This window comes from Adiantum capillus-veneris, chromosome 12 (genome assembly GCF_014529385.1).
Source record: "Adiantum capillus-veneris isolate H3 chromosome 12, ASM1452938v2, whole genome shotgun sequence".
In the NCBI taxonomy this organism is placed as follows: domain Eukaryota; kingdom Viridiplantae; phylum Streptophyta; class Polypodiopsida; order Polypodiales; family Pteridaceae; genus Adiantum; species Adiantum capillus-veneris.
Genome location: NC_140942.1, coordinates 72,860,754 through 72,880,169, shown reverse-complemented (window position 1 = coordinate 72,880,169; position 19,416 = coordinate 72,860,754). Strand labels below are relative to the sequence as shown.

The following is a 19,416-nucleotide window of genomic DNA, read 5'->3' as shown; positions in this document are numbered from 1 at the left end:
TTTGATAGATGTCCTTGTGTATGCCTCATGGATGCAATGGATGAAAGCTTACCGTTTGATTGTGGAAAAAACAGAATTTTGAAGCCTTCATGCATGTTGTACATGTTGGAGAAAAGGTATTGTCAAATAATTAATGCTAAGCGTGAAAGTTCTAGTTGGCTTAGGGGTCAACAAACTATATTGCGTGCATTTTAAACACCCCATTATTTGTAAATTCGTACATATGGACATGACGTTGGGTGTCAAAAGGGTGTGAACTTTCTTTTTGTGGGCTTTTAAAACAAGCACATGTACATACAACACAAGTCGCTTGGCTAGCGCCAACGTGCAGGTTGCCTTGAGTACTTATCAATTAGTTTTTTGAAGTATGAATTGCATATAACAAACTAATGTAAAAACTAAAAAAGTTAAGCCAAATAACAAAAATTTGTAGATTTTGGATTGTTTTAGCTTCCACATGCGTTTTGATGTAGTTTTTCTTGCCCTCAACTAACCTTTTGTGTGTGTAGTTGTACCAGGCATCTTGCTTTTTGTGCCAATTTTTCACATAGTGGTGCCTAGATTTGAAATTCGATTTCATAACTTTTGTTTAAAAAATTGCAGATAATTTTTGAGGCTTGAAAGCATTTCTTTTGGAGTTGTGATTTGAAAGATACATTCTGTCTATCACAAAGTACAAGATATGGCAACCCACTAGATGTTTGGGGTAAGTGTTGAAGACTTGTATCTTTTGTGGCACATGTACACTTTGAAATTGTGGTTTGAAGGAAGCAATGGGTGAAGAGGTTGGTGTGTGCTATGATTCCATGCCAAGATAGGTGCTTCCTAGTTTCTATGGTGGTCTTTTGGGTGGACGTGTGCTTTTAAATTCCCAAAGGTTCACTTACTTTTAAGTTGTGGTATTGTGGGAGTTCTTTTGATATGGCTTCTCGTGCTGAATTTGCCTTGAGTGCTATTGGGAGACATTGCTATAGAGGTGACCTTTCTTATTTTCCTTGCAACATCTAAAACATGGAATGGGGATTTGAAACGGGAAGCTGGAATTGGAATAGGGAAGCACCCATTTGCAATTGTAAAAATCAATGTTTATGATAGATGGGCTTCCCTATTTACCAAATAGCAAGTTTCTTTTCTTGTTCTATTTATAAAAGAAGAAAAAGAACGGCATTTATCATGAGCCACATGCATCATAATGTTTGTCAGTAATTCGAAATTGCTAAAAGCCTAAACCACCTCAGACCAGTCCATTTTACATTCCAGAATTCTTTTTCTCTTTGGTAAGAATCAATATTGGTGTCAAAAAATGAGAGAGAGATCACCTAATGTCAATGCTGTAATTTGTCAAGCCCGTGGTCTTTCAGAATAAATTGTACTGCTTCAAGCACGTTCTCGACCACCTAAATGAATGAACAACGAACCATTTAATAAAGTGAAGGACTAGGAAACTGATTAAGCTTACACCAGTGCAAGCACAAATTTTCCTCTATTTAACTCTCAAACAGTCACCTGGAAAGTTGCAACTAGCCATTCCATGCTCAAAAGTGATTGGTTCACAAAATTTGATTCATGGATGACCAAGCAACAAAACAATCAGGTCATGGCACCACTGTGCCCAACAAAGAAATGCAAAAGCTTTCAAGTAGAGAAAGGTGATCTTTTCTTGTCTTTCAAACTAGAGGAAAGGCATGTCTTGTCTTTCGAACAGGGGGGGCCCTCACCTGTTCATAAATAGAAGCCCCATAGATAAGCTTTGCATACGCACCTTCGTTACTCTCTGGAAAAGGGCTTGTAGCCTGTTGCTATTACAAAAGAGAATATTACGAGGCAGAGTCAGCCTATTACAAAACAGCATGATAGCCAATACAACCAATGGTGAAAAAACACCCCTCAAGATCTCAAGGAAGCACAGAGCTGAGGGGAAATCCACAAGGGTTAGTATAGGGTGACATGGGATATGTGCACCCAGAACAGGGCGGCATAAATCTGCCCCAGGCCCTGTACAGCCTCAGGTGATGCAGCACTGCGAAGATGTCATGCTCGGGAAACGTCCCCCAACAACTGGTGGCACCCACCACCAAGATAACATAAAGTAGGGGCACCATCGACACCAAAAAGGCCAGCCTGTTCTAAAGATCTGAAACCGATGCTGAAGAGAGAGGCTGCACCCAAACTCGCATAACCATCTTCAAAATCCAGGACAAGCTGATGAAGACAAAGAGCAGCATTAACCACCAAAACCTCCCAGACCACCCACAACCACCCAACCCTTACCCACCCACCACTATGGTTATGCCTCTAACGAACAGGAAAAAACAAAAAACGAGCAAACAGCAAAGGAAAACAAAGAGACAACAGGAAAAAACACATCCACCAACACATTACAAAGCAAACCACACGAAACGGAAAACACATGGGAAAGAAAGAAAGAAGCCAGATTAACAAACCAAAGACCAACAAAAAAAAGCAACCAAGCACAGAAGCATAACCTTAGGGGTGTTATCTGTTGGTGTGTGTGTGTGTGTGTGTTTGTGGGGGGGCAGGGGGGGGGGGGGGTGCGGGTGGGGCAGCTCACGACTCCAACTTGAATGAGCAAGCGGGTGAGGGCTATGAGCTGAGCAGATGGAAGTGGCAATGGGCGGTACAGTGAGTTGAGGCGGCGGCAGGTGGTGGAGGCTGGAAGGGCAACAACGCCCTAGGGGGAAGCAGCAGCGCCAATGGTGGAGTGGACTGCAGCACGGGCCGGCTGCGGCACTGATGCAGTACACGCCCCTCTCTCAATCCACAAGTACAACCTACACGCACAGCACCAGTCCATCTAATCGGTGCCGCTTAGCCTCATACAGCGGTTCACAAACCCTAACTAGGGCAGCCTTGAGGAGGGAGAAGGGACCTTCCTCGGGGACCATGCCAGCCTTTTTCTAGCAGCAGCATTGAAAGGACCTTTGCATCTCCATGGGAGTCTTACCTGCTTCAAGAGATGAAGAAACTTCAAGCTGAAATAACAGCCATGAAGGAAGAGATGATAAAGAAAAACGGCATCTTTCCTGTTCAATTTCAAAGTTCAACAACCCTCAAGGAAAAAAGACAAAAAAAACGAGCTGATTCTAGAATTGCATCAAGACCGGGCAGATGCATACACTTACCTTGGGGTTGTCTTCATTGGGCCGAGGTTTTCTTTGGGGAGAGCAGCAGAGACTAGACTGACTAGAGCTTATGCGGCCTTGGCAGGCTTGGAAGGATGTGTTCGCAGGTTCAGTTCCAGGAACCTCGGACAAAGTTATGGCTCTTTGATACTTTAGTAGCCTCAGCTATGTTGTATGTGGTGCAGATATGGAGACCTTCTGTAGGCCAAGATGGTTGGAGACGTATGGAGAGGCCCTTGGTATCTATGATCTCTCAACTGATCAGAGCCAATCATTCCAGCAGAGCTAGCTGCCCCTCCTATGGAGATTGAGGTGCTTACCAGATCAGTCTCCTTTGTGCACAGCTTGTGGGACACTACTAGAGACAGATATGCTAGACTGGCCCTTGAGTCTTCCAGACAATTAGCTCTTCAGGGGGACACTTCATGCTGGTATGCACAGATGACATCATGGTTTCAGATGCATGGCTTCACCATGGACAGGCTGCCCCCTTTCCAGTACTCTCTTCAAACACCCTCGATGTCTCTTACACGGGTGGAGATTACTAGACTCATTCGTTAGGACCTGATCCAGTTGGATACCAGGAGGACATGGATAGAGCCGCCACAAGAGTTGGGCACGAAGATGGCTTTCTATAGAGAGCATCTTCTCCACCGCACAGGAGATGGGTTTGTGATTAGACCCAGCTACATGGATACACATATGTCTCATGGTTTGCGGTGTGCCATTGGTCAGATACGTACATCCTCACATCAGCTGGAGATTGAGACCGGTAGATTCAGAAGGATACCGGCAGACAACAAGATATGCCGTTTATGCCAGCTAGAGCCAAAGACAGAGCTACATTACATATGTCATTGCACAGTGTAGTATGAGATTCGGGGCCGTTTCCACTGCTTATTCAGAGAGGGTTTCGGTCCATTCTCTAGGGTCATGAGTTATGAGGATCAGAGATGTCTTGGGCTATATCTACTTGAGTTACACAGATATAGACACTTTACTGGGGAGAGCTAGAGAGAGACAATCCCAGAGACGGATTACAGATTTCTTTTCACTAGATATGGGACAGCCAGAGGAGCAGCCATCACTGCAGAGCTCCGCCCACACTCATTCGACCACTACCGGCACTCTCATCGACCGAGCACTGGAGCTACGGAGATCCAGACGGCCACGATTGAGGAGAGGGGCTACACAGCATCGACGAGACTACAGCAGAGGATTCGAGCCATACTCTCTCAACATCCAGAGTGCAGATGAGGATGGATTCTAGTAGTGGTAGTAGTATTTTTGTTCTAGTCTTTTTGTACCCAGACATGGTATCAGATTCACAATTTTGTAACAGTTTGGTCTCATAGGTTTTTGGCCTTTTGAAGATGTTAATATGACATTCCATTTCATTTCTCTCTCTCTCTCTCTCTCTCTCTCTCTCTCTCTCTCTCTCTCTCTCTGTGCCCCTGCCCCCGCTCCTCTCCCCCTACTGCTCCCGCTCCCTCTCTCGCGCTCCCCTGCTGCTCCTGCTTGCCCTGCATGCACTGCTGCGCCCGCTGCTGCCCGCACGCGCTTCCCCACTCCCTGCTGCTCCCTCCCGCTCGTGCTGCCCTGTCCCTGCCCCTGCCCCCGCTCCCTCGTGCTCTCCCCCGCAACTCCCGAACCTAGCGAAAGTTTGCGTAGAGAGAGAAAGAGGGGGGGGGGGGGGGGAGGGGGGAACTTCCGTAGAGAGAGAAACAGAAAAGCGTAGAGAGAGAAAGAGAGAAAAAAATGGTGCATAGAGAGAGAGAGAGGTGAGAAGCGTAGAGAGAGAAGGTTTGCGAGTGTAGAGAGAGAAAGAGAGACTTAGCCGCATAGAGAGAAGAAAAAAATAAATAAATAAATAAAAAATTCCCTCTCCCTCTCCTGTGGCGGCCTTTCGACCATGAGGAAGCAAAATGGCAGAGATGACCCGGTGGAGGATGCCATCCAAAAATGCAAAGAAGAACTGAGCGAGTCCATCAGCATGATCAACCGCCACCTCCTAGGTACTATCAACATACTCGACGCGCGCGTGGCAGCACAGGAAAGCATGATACATACACTCGAGGATCACGTGAAGGCTCAAGATGAGGAAACCGCACTACTCAAGAAAGAGCTTACAGAGGTGCGATCACAGAATTTCCTCGAAGAGGGAGAGCTTCAACCCTCAATAGTTGAAGAGCTTAACACGATTAAGGAACAAGTGCGGGCCACCAAAGAAGGTGGGGAGCAACAAAAAGAAATGACAACCTCATGGGTAGATGTCATCACAAAGACCCAACAAAAAGCAGAAAAGGCCGAAAAATGGATCGAGATTGTCAAGAAAGGGAAAGGCAAGGAAATAACCCCCACCCCCACACCAACCATCATCAACCTGACACTAGAAGAGGAGCAAAGGAGACGTGTGCGGGCCTTACACGTAAGGATATGTGGCCTCAGAGACCAAGATAATGTGGAGGAAGAGGTGAAAGAACTCATGACTCTAGTGGGGGTCAACGAGCAGACGCATACGAGGGCCTGGAGAGTGGGCACAAAGAAAAGTGGAAGCAACGGAGAAACCTCGAAGGAAAGGGCACTCATTCTCCGCTTCCCCTCCATGGAAGCGGAGAAGGATTTCCTGAAGAAGAGACCGACTCTAAAGAAGACTGGCATCTTTCTTGGAGATGACCTCACCCTCTCGCAGATTGCTCATATGCAAGAAGTAATGCCGGAAATTAGAGCAGCAAGGGAAAAGGGGAAGATTGCTTTGGTGATATTGGAGCGATGTCCCGCATGACGATGCGAGACCTATGGGACCACACTAAAGATGGCAACCTGGAATCGTAACGGTTCACTTCGTCTTGATGTAGGGGCCTTTGAGGATAGTTTCACAGGGAGAGACATCATCTTCTACTCTGAGACGCATCAAGCCCCTGGGAAATCCATGCCACAGGTGAGCGGATATAGATTGGAGATAGCCTGTAGACAAGAGGCCAGATCGGAGCATCGAGGACGAGGCTCAGGGGGAGTGGCAGTTCTATTTAGGGGAGGAGTTGCAGCAGCGCCCAAGGATGAGCATGCTAGGTACATGTGGGTGAGGCTCAGGGCAGAGACGGGCAGATACCTCTACATTGCTATCTGTTACTTTCCTCCTAGTACGTCAGTATATGCATCACCTAGGGGACAATCCCCCTTTGCTATTTTGGATAATGACATATGGGAGTTTTCTAAGGATGGTGACATTATGGGATTTCAATGCTAGGACTGCTCACCACCAGACAATATTTTATGATACTTCCGAGGAAATGCTTAGGGAGCTGGATGATACAGAGATGGGTCTATCCAGATTATCACAAGATGAGGAATACACGGAATAATGGCAGATACTTGATAGATATGGGAACCGCACATAGATTGGCCATTTTGAATGGCCTACAAAGATTTTCGACAGCTAGAGGTTTTACTTGCTTTCCACACCGACATGGTGCCAGCACAGTGGATTATGTTATGGCCCAGCCAGGTCTCATTCCATTCTTTCAAGATTTCATGGTGGGCACTAGGCCAGTTGGAGTAGCAGTTGATCATGCTATCTTGTCCTTCACCCTGACGTTTCAGTTCAGCACAGCTTCATTAGGAGAGGTCCCTACACACATCCGGTATACCTTCATGAGGGAGACAGACTCTGTGTATATGGATGAGATATACATGAAGCTATGCACCCAGGAGCCAGGACGGCCACTAGATGAACTCACTCAGATACTGACAGGAGACGCTCCATGATGCAGCATCAGAAGCATACCCCCACAACCAGCCTACACGGAGACGATCTGGAAAAATGCCCCAGAACAGTTGGTATCATGAGGAGTGTAGAGAGATGAGGATCAAGTTACAAAGGGAAGTGCTCATGGGTATTACCACACATAGACAGTCACGGATTATCTTTCGCCGCCTAGTGCAACGAAAGAAAAGCGCTTATTTATCCCAGCTAGAGCAAGATCTGTATCAGTTATTTATAAGTCGGGACTCAGGCGAAGCATGGAGGCTATTCCACGAACATTCACCACCACCAGTGGTCACCTCCACTGAGACATGGAGGGAATATGCCACATCTCTCTACACAGCATCAGGACAACCACCTCTACTGGACCCAATAAAGACATGCCCGGAGACATGTTCTTTCTTTACTGCCGAGAGGGTAAGGAAAGCTATTGACAGGATGAAGACAAGGAGAGCACATGATCATGATGGTCTGGTAGCAGAGCACTTCATCCATGCCAGGGATCATTTCATTTCTCCACCATTTTGTATCTGTTCTTTGAGATACACACCCACTTTAAGTATAAGTACCTCTCAAGCTCTTGATACCCACCTTTTCAGCTCTAGTAGTGTTTCTATTTAGTTAGTTTCTTTCTTTCTATCCAGACCTTGTATCAAATTCACCATGATATAACTCTTTGGTCTCATAGGTCAATATGGCCTTGAGAAGACGTTAATATAATATTTCATTTCATGGTTGTCCATTGTCTCCTACTCTATTTGGTATGCATATAGATGAGGTTTTTGATTACATTGACAGAGAGGGTGATAGAGGTGCCCAACTGGTAGGGACATGGATTCCATTGTTGTTATATGTTGATGATATTGAGTTGATATCTGACTCACCGGAGGGTATGCAACGACGTTTGCATGCATTACATAGCTTTGCGGAAGATAGCGGATTGTCTGTAAACCTTGGTAAAACAAAGGTTATGGTGTTTAACACCACACCGGCGTGGCACACCCCTGGTACTCTCATTGACCAAGCATTGGAGCTAGGGAGATCGAGATGCCCACGACTGAGGAGAGGAGCTTCACAGCACCGACGGAGACTACACTCTACAATAGAGGATTCGAGCCATACTTTATCGACATCTAGAGTACATATGAGGATGGATTCATCACCCTTTATATCACCATCTTGTATTGGACACCCATTATATCAGTGGTCACACATACCTCACACATTTCCAGCTAGTAGCACTTCTAGGTAGTATCTCTTTTTTGTAGCCAGACATGGTATCAGATTCACTAGTTTGTAACAGATTGGCCTCATAGGTCATTTTGGCCTTTTGAAATCGAAAAACTAAAGGAAGAGTTGGAGAACCTGCACTCCTGGACCAAGCTTGAAGAAGTAGAAATTCGGCCATCCGCTGAAGAGCTGAATAATGTTAAGGGTGCAAGTGCTCACCATCCAAGCGGAGGAGGAGAGGAAGGCACGTGAGACCTCTTCATGGGTAGAAGTGCTCACTAGCACCAAGAAGCAAGTAGAAGAAGTGCATCAATGGATCCAAGTGGCCCAAAAAGGTAAACATGAAACCACCACTCCCACCTCCATCATCAAAATGAAACACGCTCTACATGAATGAGTCACGGGTGTCAGGCACACCAACAACGTGGAAGAGGAAGTGAAAGGCCTCTATGCATGTATGGGAGTCATGGAGCCAAAACACATTGGAGTATGGAGAGTGGGCAAGAAAAGAGGAGGTGATCGGGAAACTCCAAGGAACATGCTCTAATCATTCGTTTCGCTACCATGGAAGAGAGGAAGGACTTGCTAAGAAAAAGGCCTACACTAAAACAAACAAGGATTTTCTTGAGAGATAATCTTACTGTGTCCCAACTAGCGCACATGAAAGGATGCATACCCGAGATCATGGCTGCTAAAGAGAAGGGAAAACTCACCTCCTCTATAGGAGACAAAGTGGTAGTACTTGACAGACACACCACATGACTGTGTGAGACCTATGGGACCAACCTAACGCTTGTGGTCGGGAATTGTAATGGCTTGTTACGATTGCATGTCGAAGCATTCGCGGATTCTTCAAAGAAGGGACATCATTGTCTATCCAGATACGCATTCGAGCCTAGAGAGCACACTCCCCAGGGTGAGTCGATACAAATGGGAGAGCGCATGTAGACAAGTGGCTCATAATGAGCACAATAGCAGAAGGATCAAGAGGAGTAGCAATGTTATTTAGGGAGGTGTAACACCCTATCATCTAGGTGTTTTGCAGAGATGAGAGTGCCCGCTATATGTGGGTCAGAGTTAGAGCGGAGGAGGGCAGATCTCTCTACATTGCCATCTGTTACTTCCCTCCTAGCACATCTCATTATGCTTCGCCTATGGGCAGCCACCATACATCATACTAGATGAAGATTTTTGGGAGTTCTTGAGGGATGGAGATGTCATCCTACTCGGTGACTTAAATGCTAGGACAGCATGCCATCATGAAAAATACCAAGCAAGGGGAAAACCTTAGGATCATTACAAGGAGAAATAATGCATGCAAACAGGTCTAAAAAGGGACGGAAGAGAAAAGAGTCCGAGATAGCACTGCATAAATCTACCAAAATCTGCGGCTTCCTAGCAATGCAATCCCATAAACCACATCGTCTAGGGCACTCTCCAAGGTAAACCACTGGGATACCATATCCAAAATTGGATAGGCTGAATCTGCTATCACACTGGAAGAAATATGGCTCGTACTAACAAATCTCATATACTCCAAGGGACAAGAAATCCCTTCTACTATGCCTGTAATATAATTTGCATCCAACCCATAAGCTCTGTATGTGATACCTAAAAATAGGAAGCACGGCTCCTGCGAAGCGATACTAACAATGTGTCTAAAGAAGGCAAATGACAAACACCAAGGGAAGGTACCATAATGGCTGTGTCTCTGATCACAGTCTCAAAGCATATTGAGAGAGGACAGATGGAAGCTACTTTAGCTTAGTTGTTGGTACTAACATTGTTATATGTCGATGCGATTGTACTTAATCAGACTCGCCCAAGGGATTACAAGACCATTTCAATGCATTATATGCCTTTTGTATAAAAAACCATCTTAGGGTGAACCTTTAACAGATCAAAGATTGGTAATCGAGATCTCAGCTGCTTAGTTGACAAAATCTAGCCCCTCGGTGTTCAAGGAGACAAATACTTTAACTACAAGGTTAATATGCGTTCTCCATGGTGGATTCCATATGCGTGGTGCTTGGATGTCTATGGTAACAGCTGCTTCAACTTCGCCAACATAAATACTCTCACTATGTGATTATGAGAGGTGTGTTAGAAATGTGCATCTCATGCAATGACCCATGTATCAGGTGCAAATTCAACCATTATCTTGTATAAGGTATGACAATTCATTTTTTACATAAACAACCAAGGCTCTCAACTTTTAATGCAATTTTCAACCTAATTCTGTAACCTCAAAGCTTGGTTTGCCAGATTGTCATTTTTCTCCGTGTAGTATCCAAAAGAAGGTAGAACCAAAAGGATCCTGACGCGTATAAAATTCAATACAAATATAAACAAATGATAGGCTATCAAGGAATTATGTACTTTCTGTTTAACGGCATTCTTAACCCATTCCCAAACAATATAAGCATCTATGATCTTTACCACATGTAAAGTAATTGCTCACAATTCTTTTCCAACTTGTTTCCATTTACACATGATCATAGAGATCTCAGACATATATAAGCATCTATAATCTTTACCACATGTAAAGTAATTGCTCACAATTTTTTTACAACTTGTTTCCATTTACACATGATCACAGAGACCCAGACAACACAGTTGTGCATTGCAAAAAACAATATTGTACCACTGAAGAGACAGCATACCAGATCTGCTGGATAACGCCCATCATTATCCTGTCCTTTGAAACAGCCAGTCCTTGTGAGAATGCTGAACCAGGGTGCCCCAGCCTACAAAACAAATCATAACACTTCTGTAAAACATTTGGTAGTTGACAAAACAGAACCATGCTCTTACCTTTCTGAACAGAGATATGAATGGAAACACATAGCTTATACAAATATCTGGACACACATAGTAGCCATGAAGTATCAAAAGGTTTTGTATGAAAAGAGTTTCAAAAGTTTTGAAACGGTTTCGCTAGACTATGAAACATCACCAGAGAAGTTTTGCCACAAACCATAAACATGTAAGTGCAGAGCTTACACATACTACCCAGCAGCACACAACCCCATTGTGAAAGACTAAGAGAGAGCGAAAAGACAATTTGAAATTCAAAATTTGAACCAAGGTATTATACATATCAAATACGTGCTTTGGGATCTAGTAGAAAGCATTAGCCTTTAAAACGTCCCAAGAGAAGTTTCAAAACGTTTGAAACGTTTCGTAAAGTTTCTTAGTTTAAGAAATTGTAGAGGTTAAAGAGTTTGGTGCATCGTGCCAGCATGGCACATTAACCTTCATTGTACCCTTGGCCCAAATTCTTCAAACTAATGACACAATTATTTCCACACTCTTGAGAGTAATTAGTCTCAGCTTAGTAGCCCCACATTGGACAAAATTTGAGAGACGAAGAAAGAAGAGATCTGAGCGTTTTCATTTCACAGGAGGAATTCCAACAGACTAAATTGACCTATTCAATCTCACAACCTTATCATCTAGAATGGATGGATGGAAGATGCAAATGGAAAGTAGGTGGACGGAAATGCTCAAGGAGAGGGACGTTGAGATATCCATACTAAAGGATTTAGTCAAAGGGAAGGATGCGGTCATTGATCAACTCAAAGTCGAAATTTTGACATGCAAAACAGATATTGAAAAGGTAGCAAGGGAGGAGGGAGAGTTTGTGGGAACACCAGAAAATCAGACATGGAGGAGGGAAATGAAGCATGGACGGATGTACGTGAAACAACATGAGTAAACATGAAATGGGTAGACGTGGTGAGGAAGCAGCAAGAGACTCTCATACCATCCTCTCCAACAATATGAACGACGCTCTAGAGGACGAAAAGAGGAGGAAAGCAAGAGCACTACATGTGCGGATAGTACAGTGGAAGGAGATGAAAAGCCCCAAAGAGGAAGCATTGGCAATATGGGAGTAAAGGAGACCCCATACACAGATGTATAAAGAGTGGGGAAGAGGACGAAAAGAGGAGGAAAGCAAGAGCACTACATGTGCGGGTAGTAGGGTGGAAGGAGATGGGAAGCCCCAAAGAGGAAGCATTGGTCTTATGCCAAAAGATGGGAGTAAAGGAGACCCCATACATAGATGTGTAGAGAGTGGGGGAAGGATGCAACGAAGGAACTAGCCCTCATCCTAAAGTTTGCTTCCTTGGAGAAAAGAAAGGATTTCTATCACATTGACAGGTGTTGAAGGGGGGGAGAAGGTATTGTTGGAAGATGACTTGACCATCGCCCAGATGACACGAAGCAGGGAGTGTATGCCACACATTTTAGAGGCAAGGGATGCCAGAAAGTGGGCAGTCTACAGGGATGGCAAGGTGATCATATCAGAGTAGAGGGCTTCATGATTATGCAAGACCTATGCGACCTATTTACAGATGGTGGTTTGGACTGCAATGAAGCGCTACGATTAAACGTGGGAGTCTTTGAGGAGACATTTAGAGAACGCGAGATTATTTTTTACATAGAGACCCACCAGTGTCAGCAAGGGACCTTGCCCATAGTTACAGCGTATAGGCAGGAGTCAGCTTTCAGAAGTGGAGCATGCACGACTACAGGGAGTAGAGGATCAGGAGGAGACACTATGTTATATAGAGAGGTATTACAGAGGGATAAGCATGCACGATACATGTGGGTCAGAGTGCAAAACGAGGACCTTCGCCCCTTCTTCCTTGCCATTTGTTATTTCGCACCTGCTACCTCTAGATATGCATGCCCAAGAGGGCAATCACCATATGTGACTATGGATGAGGATATCATGGAGTACTCTAGATAGGGAGATGTTATTTTGGTTGGGGATTTCAATGCTAGGATTGCAGGCCACCAAGTGGCTTTCTTTGACACATCATTGGAGGACTTCTGAGAGCACGACACAACAGATCTTGACATTGAGAGACCCTCTTAGGATGCAATGGGATACACAAGAATATAGTAGACATCTCCTAGAGATGGGAGCTACACATGAGTTGGCCATACTTAATGGAATTCCTAGATGGCCACTCTCTTGAGGATTTACATGCTACCCACACAGGTATGATGCTGGTACAGTAGAGTATGACTTGCTCCACTCACTCTACTTCCATGGATACAAGATTTAGCAAAATCGCCGAGGCATATTGGAGTTGGGAGCAGACCATGCATACATATCTTTTTCACTAGATTGTCGGTATACTACACAGCAGAGGGCTACACGAAGACAGGGCCACCCCAGATATCAATTCTCTAGAGAGACACAAGGGGATACATGCATCCAGGATTTACACAACATTAGCAGTTGCAGACCCGTATGTACCCCTTACAGAGTTGAATTGTATGCTCACAGATGCCATCCACACAGTAGCAGCAAAAGCCTTTTCTCCCTCCTGGGTGACGTACACCTCGTACTAGGACTATGCCCCAAAATAGTTGGTATGATGAGCAGCGTCACCATGAAACGCGTTTCAATAGGTCAGGACAGGTGAAACGTTTCGGGCGCCAAGTGAAACACAAGCCGTTTCACTAACAACAAGTTACCATAGTTTTAGTTTCAAAGTCGCTAAACGCACGTTTCGGTCTCACGTTTCAATGTGCTCTAATTTTGGACTGAAACGTTTCGTGGTGAAACACCGCGTTTCAGGGTGAAACGTTACGGCCTTGACGAGAGGTAGCTACTGAGGAGATTACTCAAAGACGGTCACACACTATCTTCGGACACATCGTGAAGTGGAAGAAGAGGGCCTTTCTAGTGCAACTTGAGCAGGACATCTATTAGCTATTCTTGAGTCGGGATTTCAGAGAGGCATGGAGGCTCTTTCATGAGCAACGGGAAGCTACACCCATCACCTCTTCGGACACATGGGGCCAGTATGCTACAAGTCTAAATACGGCTCCACATCAGCCCCCCATACAGCCGCCACTAGGATCTTGCACCCTTACATCTACCTTTTTCACTCTTGGCATGGTACATGATTCCATAGACAGATTACATACTGGGAGAGCACAGGACCATGATGAGCTGGTTGCGAAGCACCTATCTCATGCTCGATATATGTTTGCGACTCTATTAAGAGACATGTTCAATAGAGCGATGAGTGAAGGCTTTCTTGAGAGTTGGAGCACTAATACCATCGTGCTCATACTAAAGGCACGAGATCCTATGCTACCTAGCAACTATCACACCATCATGGTTGGCCATACGCTCGCCAAGTTATATGCATCTATACTTGAGCATCAGCTTAGTCGATGGGCAGAGAGAGAGGGTATCAGAGCTCAGGGACATGCAGGGTTCAGGAGGGGGTACTCTACTTTGGATCATATACTCACACTCAAAGCCATTATTGAGGAGGAAAGAGTGCATGGCAATCAGATCTACTTGCTTTATGGATTCACATAGATTGAGATTGATGCATAAACTATATGATTTAGCAGTCCCCACTAACCTTACATGGGAAATCATGGCATTGTATGGCTATCAAGTACTTGGATACCCCCATTGTTATATGCGGATGACATTGTGCTCATAGCTGACTCACCACAGGGCTGCAGAAGCACCTTGATGCATTACGGACCTTTGTACATGACAAAGACCTGCAGGTAAATCTTGGCAAGACCAAAGTAATGATATTTAACAGCACCGGCTCTGATGTATGGGCAGGAGGTGGTGGAGTATGTGGAGTCCTACATGTATTTGAGAGTGTAGTTCAGAGGGCCGTCCTTCTCCATGAGAAAGGTAGCAGCAACAAGACCGACACAATGTCATGCAGCGTTGAAAGGCTTAGAGTAGATGAGCTCACAGGTGCAATTCCAGGAGCCCCGCACTAAGCTATGGCTTTTTGACACATTGGTGACCTCCACATTATTGTATGGGGTGCTGACTTGGGACCCTAGCTTGGACCATCACACTCGGACTGGTTGGACCTATGATGGATGGAGAGTGATGTAGAGACCTCTAATGACATGATATCTAGGTCGATCAGATGTAAGGCCACAGTCCCACATGAGATTTTTAGAGCAGAGTTGGGGGCCACACCGATTGAGGTCGAGGCACTTACGAGATCGGTTTTCTATATACATGGCTTATGGGAGATTCCACATCATCGATATGCTAGATTAGCACTAGAGTCATCACGAGACCTTGCTATGGGAGGAGACTCCTCATGTTGGTATGCACAGATCTCAGCTTGGTTTTAGATGCATGGCTTCACTATGGATAGACTACCCCCTTTTCAGTACTCTCTAAATGCACCATCGTTCACACTGACACCACGAGAGATTAGGACTATCAAACAAGATCTCACACAGCTGGACACGAGGACATGGTTGACACTTGGAGAGGACCTAGGGGAGAAAACGGCTTTCTACAGAGACTATCTTCTCCACACCACTGAGGCAGGCTTCGTCATACGGCCGAGCTACATGGATAAGCATCTTTCACATGGGGTTCAACGTGCGATAGGTCAGCTAGGTACATCCTCACACCAGCACTACAATAGGCAGACACACATCACTTCCCCCACATCAGAGGATATGCCAGCTATGCCACCTAGAGTCAAAAGACACAGGAGCATTACATATGTAGATGTCCACTGTATTATGAGATATGAGGCTGCTTCCGTTGTTTATTCAAAGAAGGTTTCGCTCCTCTTGCTAGAGTAATGGACTACACCGATTAGCTGTGTCTTGGGCTTTTCCAACCAGAGATACACAGACACAAAGAGATTACTTTGGAGTTCAGCTACACTAACAATGCTACTCCTCTTGCGCAGGGTTAGGAGACACCTTGCTTCCAAGCTAATGTATTTTATCCATATGGAGCAATAACTGAGGCTTGTTATCCATCCTCAACACGGCTAGAATTTGCCTTTTGAAACTTCTTAGCTTTTATACACTGCAAAAAACAACTCAATTTTGGACTGGGCTTACTTGCTTTGCTCCTAGTATGTCTGTGCTTGGATTATCGCCAATCATATACACTCTTTCAAAGTCAGCAAGCTTTACTTGAGGGTCCATCACCTGAGCCATTTTGAGCAAAGCAATTTCTGCACCTCGGAAAACTTGCACTTCTGGCTTTCCAAATGATGTATAAGCCAAAGGAATCTTTGATATTCTGCAATAAAGTCAAACAAGAGTAGGTCATTCAACATATTCATGCAGCGGACCAAAACAACCGGAGCAGCTGCATGCCTATTAAATATGCTTTCCAGCGCAATTCGAAATGCTCCCATGCCCAGCCGCTCAACTGAAAATGCTGCCTGCCTTCGCCAAGAAAACGGCCCAAACAGGTCAGATGCAAATAAACAGGGTGTTAACAGATTCGTGAAACAAATACCTGGTATTCAAAGTCATCAGCTGCAAAATAGAGTGGGGGCTGGTCACCATATCTCCTTCCTGGACAACCGCCTGATCGCAGCACATCACAAAGCACCTGATGAAAAGGAAGCCATAGTTACAAATTCTAATAATGCTTAGTGTTAAGAGCACTTTGGAGCACAAGAGAAAGAAATGCTGGAATCCAGATCAATACTAGAATGCATGCATCCAAAATGAATTCCAAGAGAATAGCTCTAGGGCTCACATCACTGACGACCTAGTGACCATTGGATGCGATCTAACATGGAACACAGGGATTGGATGGAACACAAGAATTCTAGTCAAATAATTTAAATTAGCAACATGGTAACACATAATTTCACAATGCTAGTCTTTTGTAGAATTGTTTGGAAGCATCTTGGTAGCTTTAGGTGGAAACCTGAAAGAAGCTTTGACTCATGAGCTTTAAGTACTATACGTTAATGTTGAAACAGCTTCATTATTTCTTGATTGGTCTAGTTCCAAAATGACTCTTCAACGTCTTCTCCAATTTTGTTTTATCACTATGGTGAACATCTTATGAGACTCCAAAATGGGTGTTTGCAATTATATTATACAAAATTTGACTACTCTTACTAAGCATCTCATTTTTCAAAACCTTGGACTGATTGCAAGCAAAAAAACCGATTCAATACAGGAATTGCTTGTGAGCATCTTCCATTTCTTCAGCCCCACAGCAGACAGGCTTGCTTGTGTCTTTTGTTTGATGCAAACAAGAGGCAAAACTCGAACATTTAGACTCCATCCACTGAACCACTACCTTGTTTCCAATGGAAGCTTACTAGCTTAGACTTTATACACATCTGATTAAAGTTGAAATGCACATTCGTTTGGACTGAATTGGAAAACAGTAGTATCTAGGCAGACATGATGAAAGATGTAGTGAGAGCAAAAACATATCTCAGACATCGTTTCTCTAGGATTTTGAATCAAGGCCTGGCTTTTTTTTTTTTTAGTAACACAAAATGGTGAGGCGAGTCAACATAAAAAATAGAAATGATAAATAAACGTAACAAATGAAAAAAAAGGTTGATCAAAAACCATAAAAATTGAACCTGAATGTCTCTTCCCCAATCAACTGGATCACTCACAACAAACACTGCATCCACGGCTTTCGTACATGGCGAACAATTAGAAACCTTCTCAAGATGTGTGGTGCTTGACCAATGCTTGTACTTGGCGAGTGGATCAATATCTTTGAGCTGTGACACATAGTCCTCCATCGACACAACGCTCCTAAAGGTCAATATGCCAATACATTACTTCCTCCACATTAACAAAAATTAACACCAGTAAAATTCAACATATTGACAACCATGTCCTTGGAACACCCCCATCCCCCCCCCCCTCCCTCTCCTCCTCATGAAAAAAAAAAAGAAAAAAAGAAAAAAAAACTCTGTGCACTGTCGAGGCCCTTGCTAGATTGACTGCAAAAAACATTGGTCTTGAAACAAACACAAAGGCTAAAATTTGAGAGACTACCATTCTTACCGATAGCCATAGTTGGTCATGACTGTGCTTGGTTCGCCTTTTCCAACAGCTAAAATGTGAGAGTCTCCAAATCTGTCATGTACCATATATCTTATTCAGTATCACTGAAAGCAGTCCATAACTTGCTTTATTTTTCATCTGAGAGCTAAATGATGCCTTATACCCAAAAAAAAAAGGACAAACATCATACCTGTCCTTAAGGCTCTTGAAAGGTGTATGCCCCAAGAAAACCTATCAGACAGAAAGAAAAAAGAATGATATTCAGCTTTGCCTTGCAAGTCAATGGCCTAGGCGATGAACTGTATAATATGTCCGCGTGTCTCTATGGACAGCACACGGTTACAAACAAAGAAAATTCAACGTAAATGGGTGCAATATATCCTTACGTGTGTGGGCATACCAAATATCTCCTATTCAAAGTGTGGATTTTTTAATTTTTTTTGGAGCTGATACAAAGCTAAAATCTGGGATGTACAATACTTCCAGGGGGATTTGATGTGTGGTATGCCCTCTAGCTCCATACAGATACATAGCTCCAGTGTAGAAATATAATCCGGTTAGAAGCACGATAGCTCCCAAGTGTGAAACTGTTGGCTATCAGCTTGTCAATCCGCCCTTAGAATGTCATGAAGGAAACCCTTGTTTCTAATTACAAAAACAAGGCCATAGCTGACAACACATCTCTTTGTGCGCACTGCAGAGATCCCACATGAGATAATTTGTCCTAGAGGCTAATTGTAAAAGCCTGGTTTACATATGCTTTCTTCTAAGCGCCTTACGGCAATTTCTTACAAGCTAAGGATCTTAAGTGTCTGTTTACAAAACAGTAAGCTCCCACGCAGAGCCCTTGAGCCTTGTCAAGCCAACCTGTCTGCATGAAAAATACATGGAACCAGTCGCAGAACCACTATATATTTGAAAGTCACAAAGTTTGTGCAATTGTCTCATGTAATTAATGAGATTGCAAGAGCTCTTTTGATCAACTTGCAAACATAAAAGACTTGGGAACAAATGACGAACATCAAGACTAACACCATTGAAGAAGATTCACAAGATGGGACGACTCAAATTTATGCTACTTCTATGATATTTCTTTTCCTGAGACGTGTCCCTGCAGATGATACTAATTAGAAATATTTTCTTCGGTGAAGATAATGCTTAAAACCCTTCTCTAGATGCGTTTTTCTGACTGTAAAAGCTTTACAAGGCCAGGAAGCAGTACAAACAAGAGCTGTAAAGAAACAGTAAAAGTGAGAACAAAAAACTGGAACAACAGAATCAGCCTACTCTGGTAAGAAAAATTGAGACCTGTTGCGGTAAGATTTTCACACCTAACAAGCTGCTCAATTCTGATGCTTTGAGTGACTCACGTACCCCTCCACCTAGTCAACAAAAGAGATATTTATTTTTTGCTGAAGGCAGGACCGGTACATGAACAAATTAACCTATTTAAATTGA

General features: G+C 44.0%; 1 protein-coding gene across 11 annotated transcripts in view; it reads right to left on the bottom strand.

Moving 5' to 3' along the window:
- Positions 1-844: 844 nt before the first annotated feature.
- Positions 845-19,416, bottom strand: part of LOC147445944 (hydrolase family protein / HAD-superfamily protein) — a 67,848-nt gene continuing 49,276 nt past the window's right edge. For 7 of the 11 annotated variants that reach the window (XM_086525258.1, XM_086525263.1, XM_086525264.1 and 4 more), the window contains 9 exons: positions 19,267-19,340; positions 18,149-18,189; positions 17,959-18,030; positions 17,523-17,703; positions 16,427-16,522; positions 16,282-16,349; positions 16,021-16,204; positions 10,803-10,886; positions 1,641-2,202 (listed from right to left, as the gene is read on the bottom strand). In XM_086525258.1, the coding sequence (XP_086381384.1) occupies positions 2,032-2,202; positions 10,803-10,886; positions 16,021-16,204; positions 16,282-16,349; positions 16,427-16,522; positions 17,523-17,703; positions 17,959-18,030; positions 18,149-18,189; positions 19,267-19,340 (971 nt within the window). In that variant the 3' untranslated portion in view covers positions 1,641-2,031. Of the gene's footprint in view, positions 1,398-1,640; positions 2,203-2,264; positions 2,966-10,802; positions 10,887-16,020; positions 16,205-16,281; positions 16,350-16,426; positions 16,523-17,522; positions 17,704-17,958; positions 18,031-18,148; positions 18,190-19,266; positions 19,341-19,416 lie in introns of those variants that run through there. The other 4 variants (XM_086525262.1, XM_086525266.1, XM_086525261.1 and 1 more) reach the window with 4 other exon arrangements.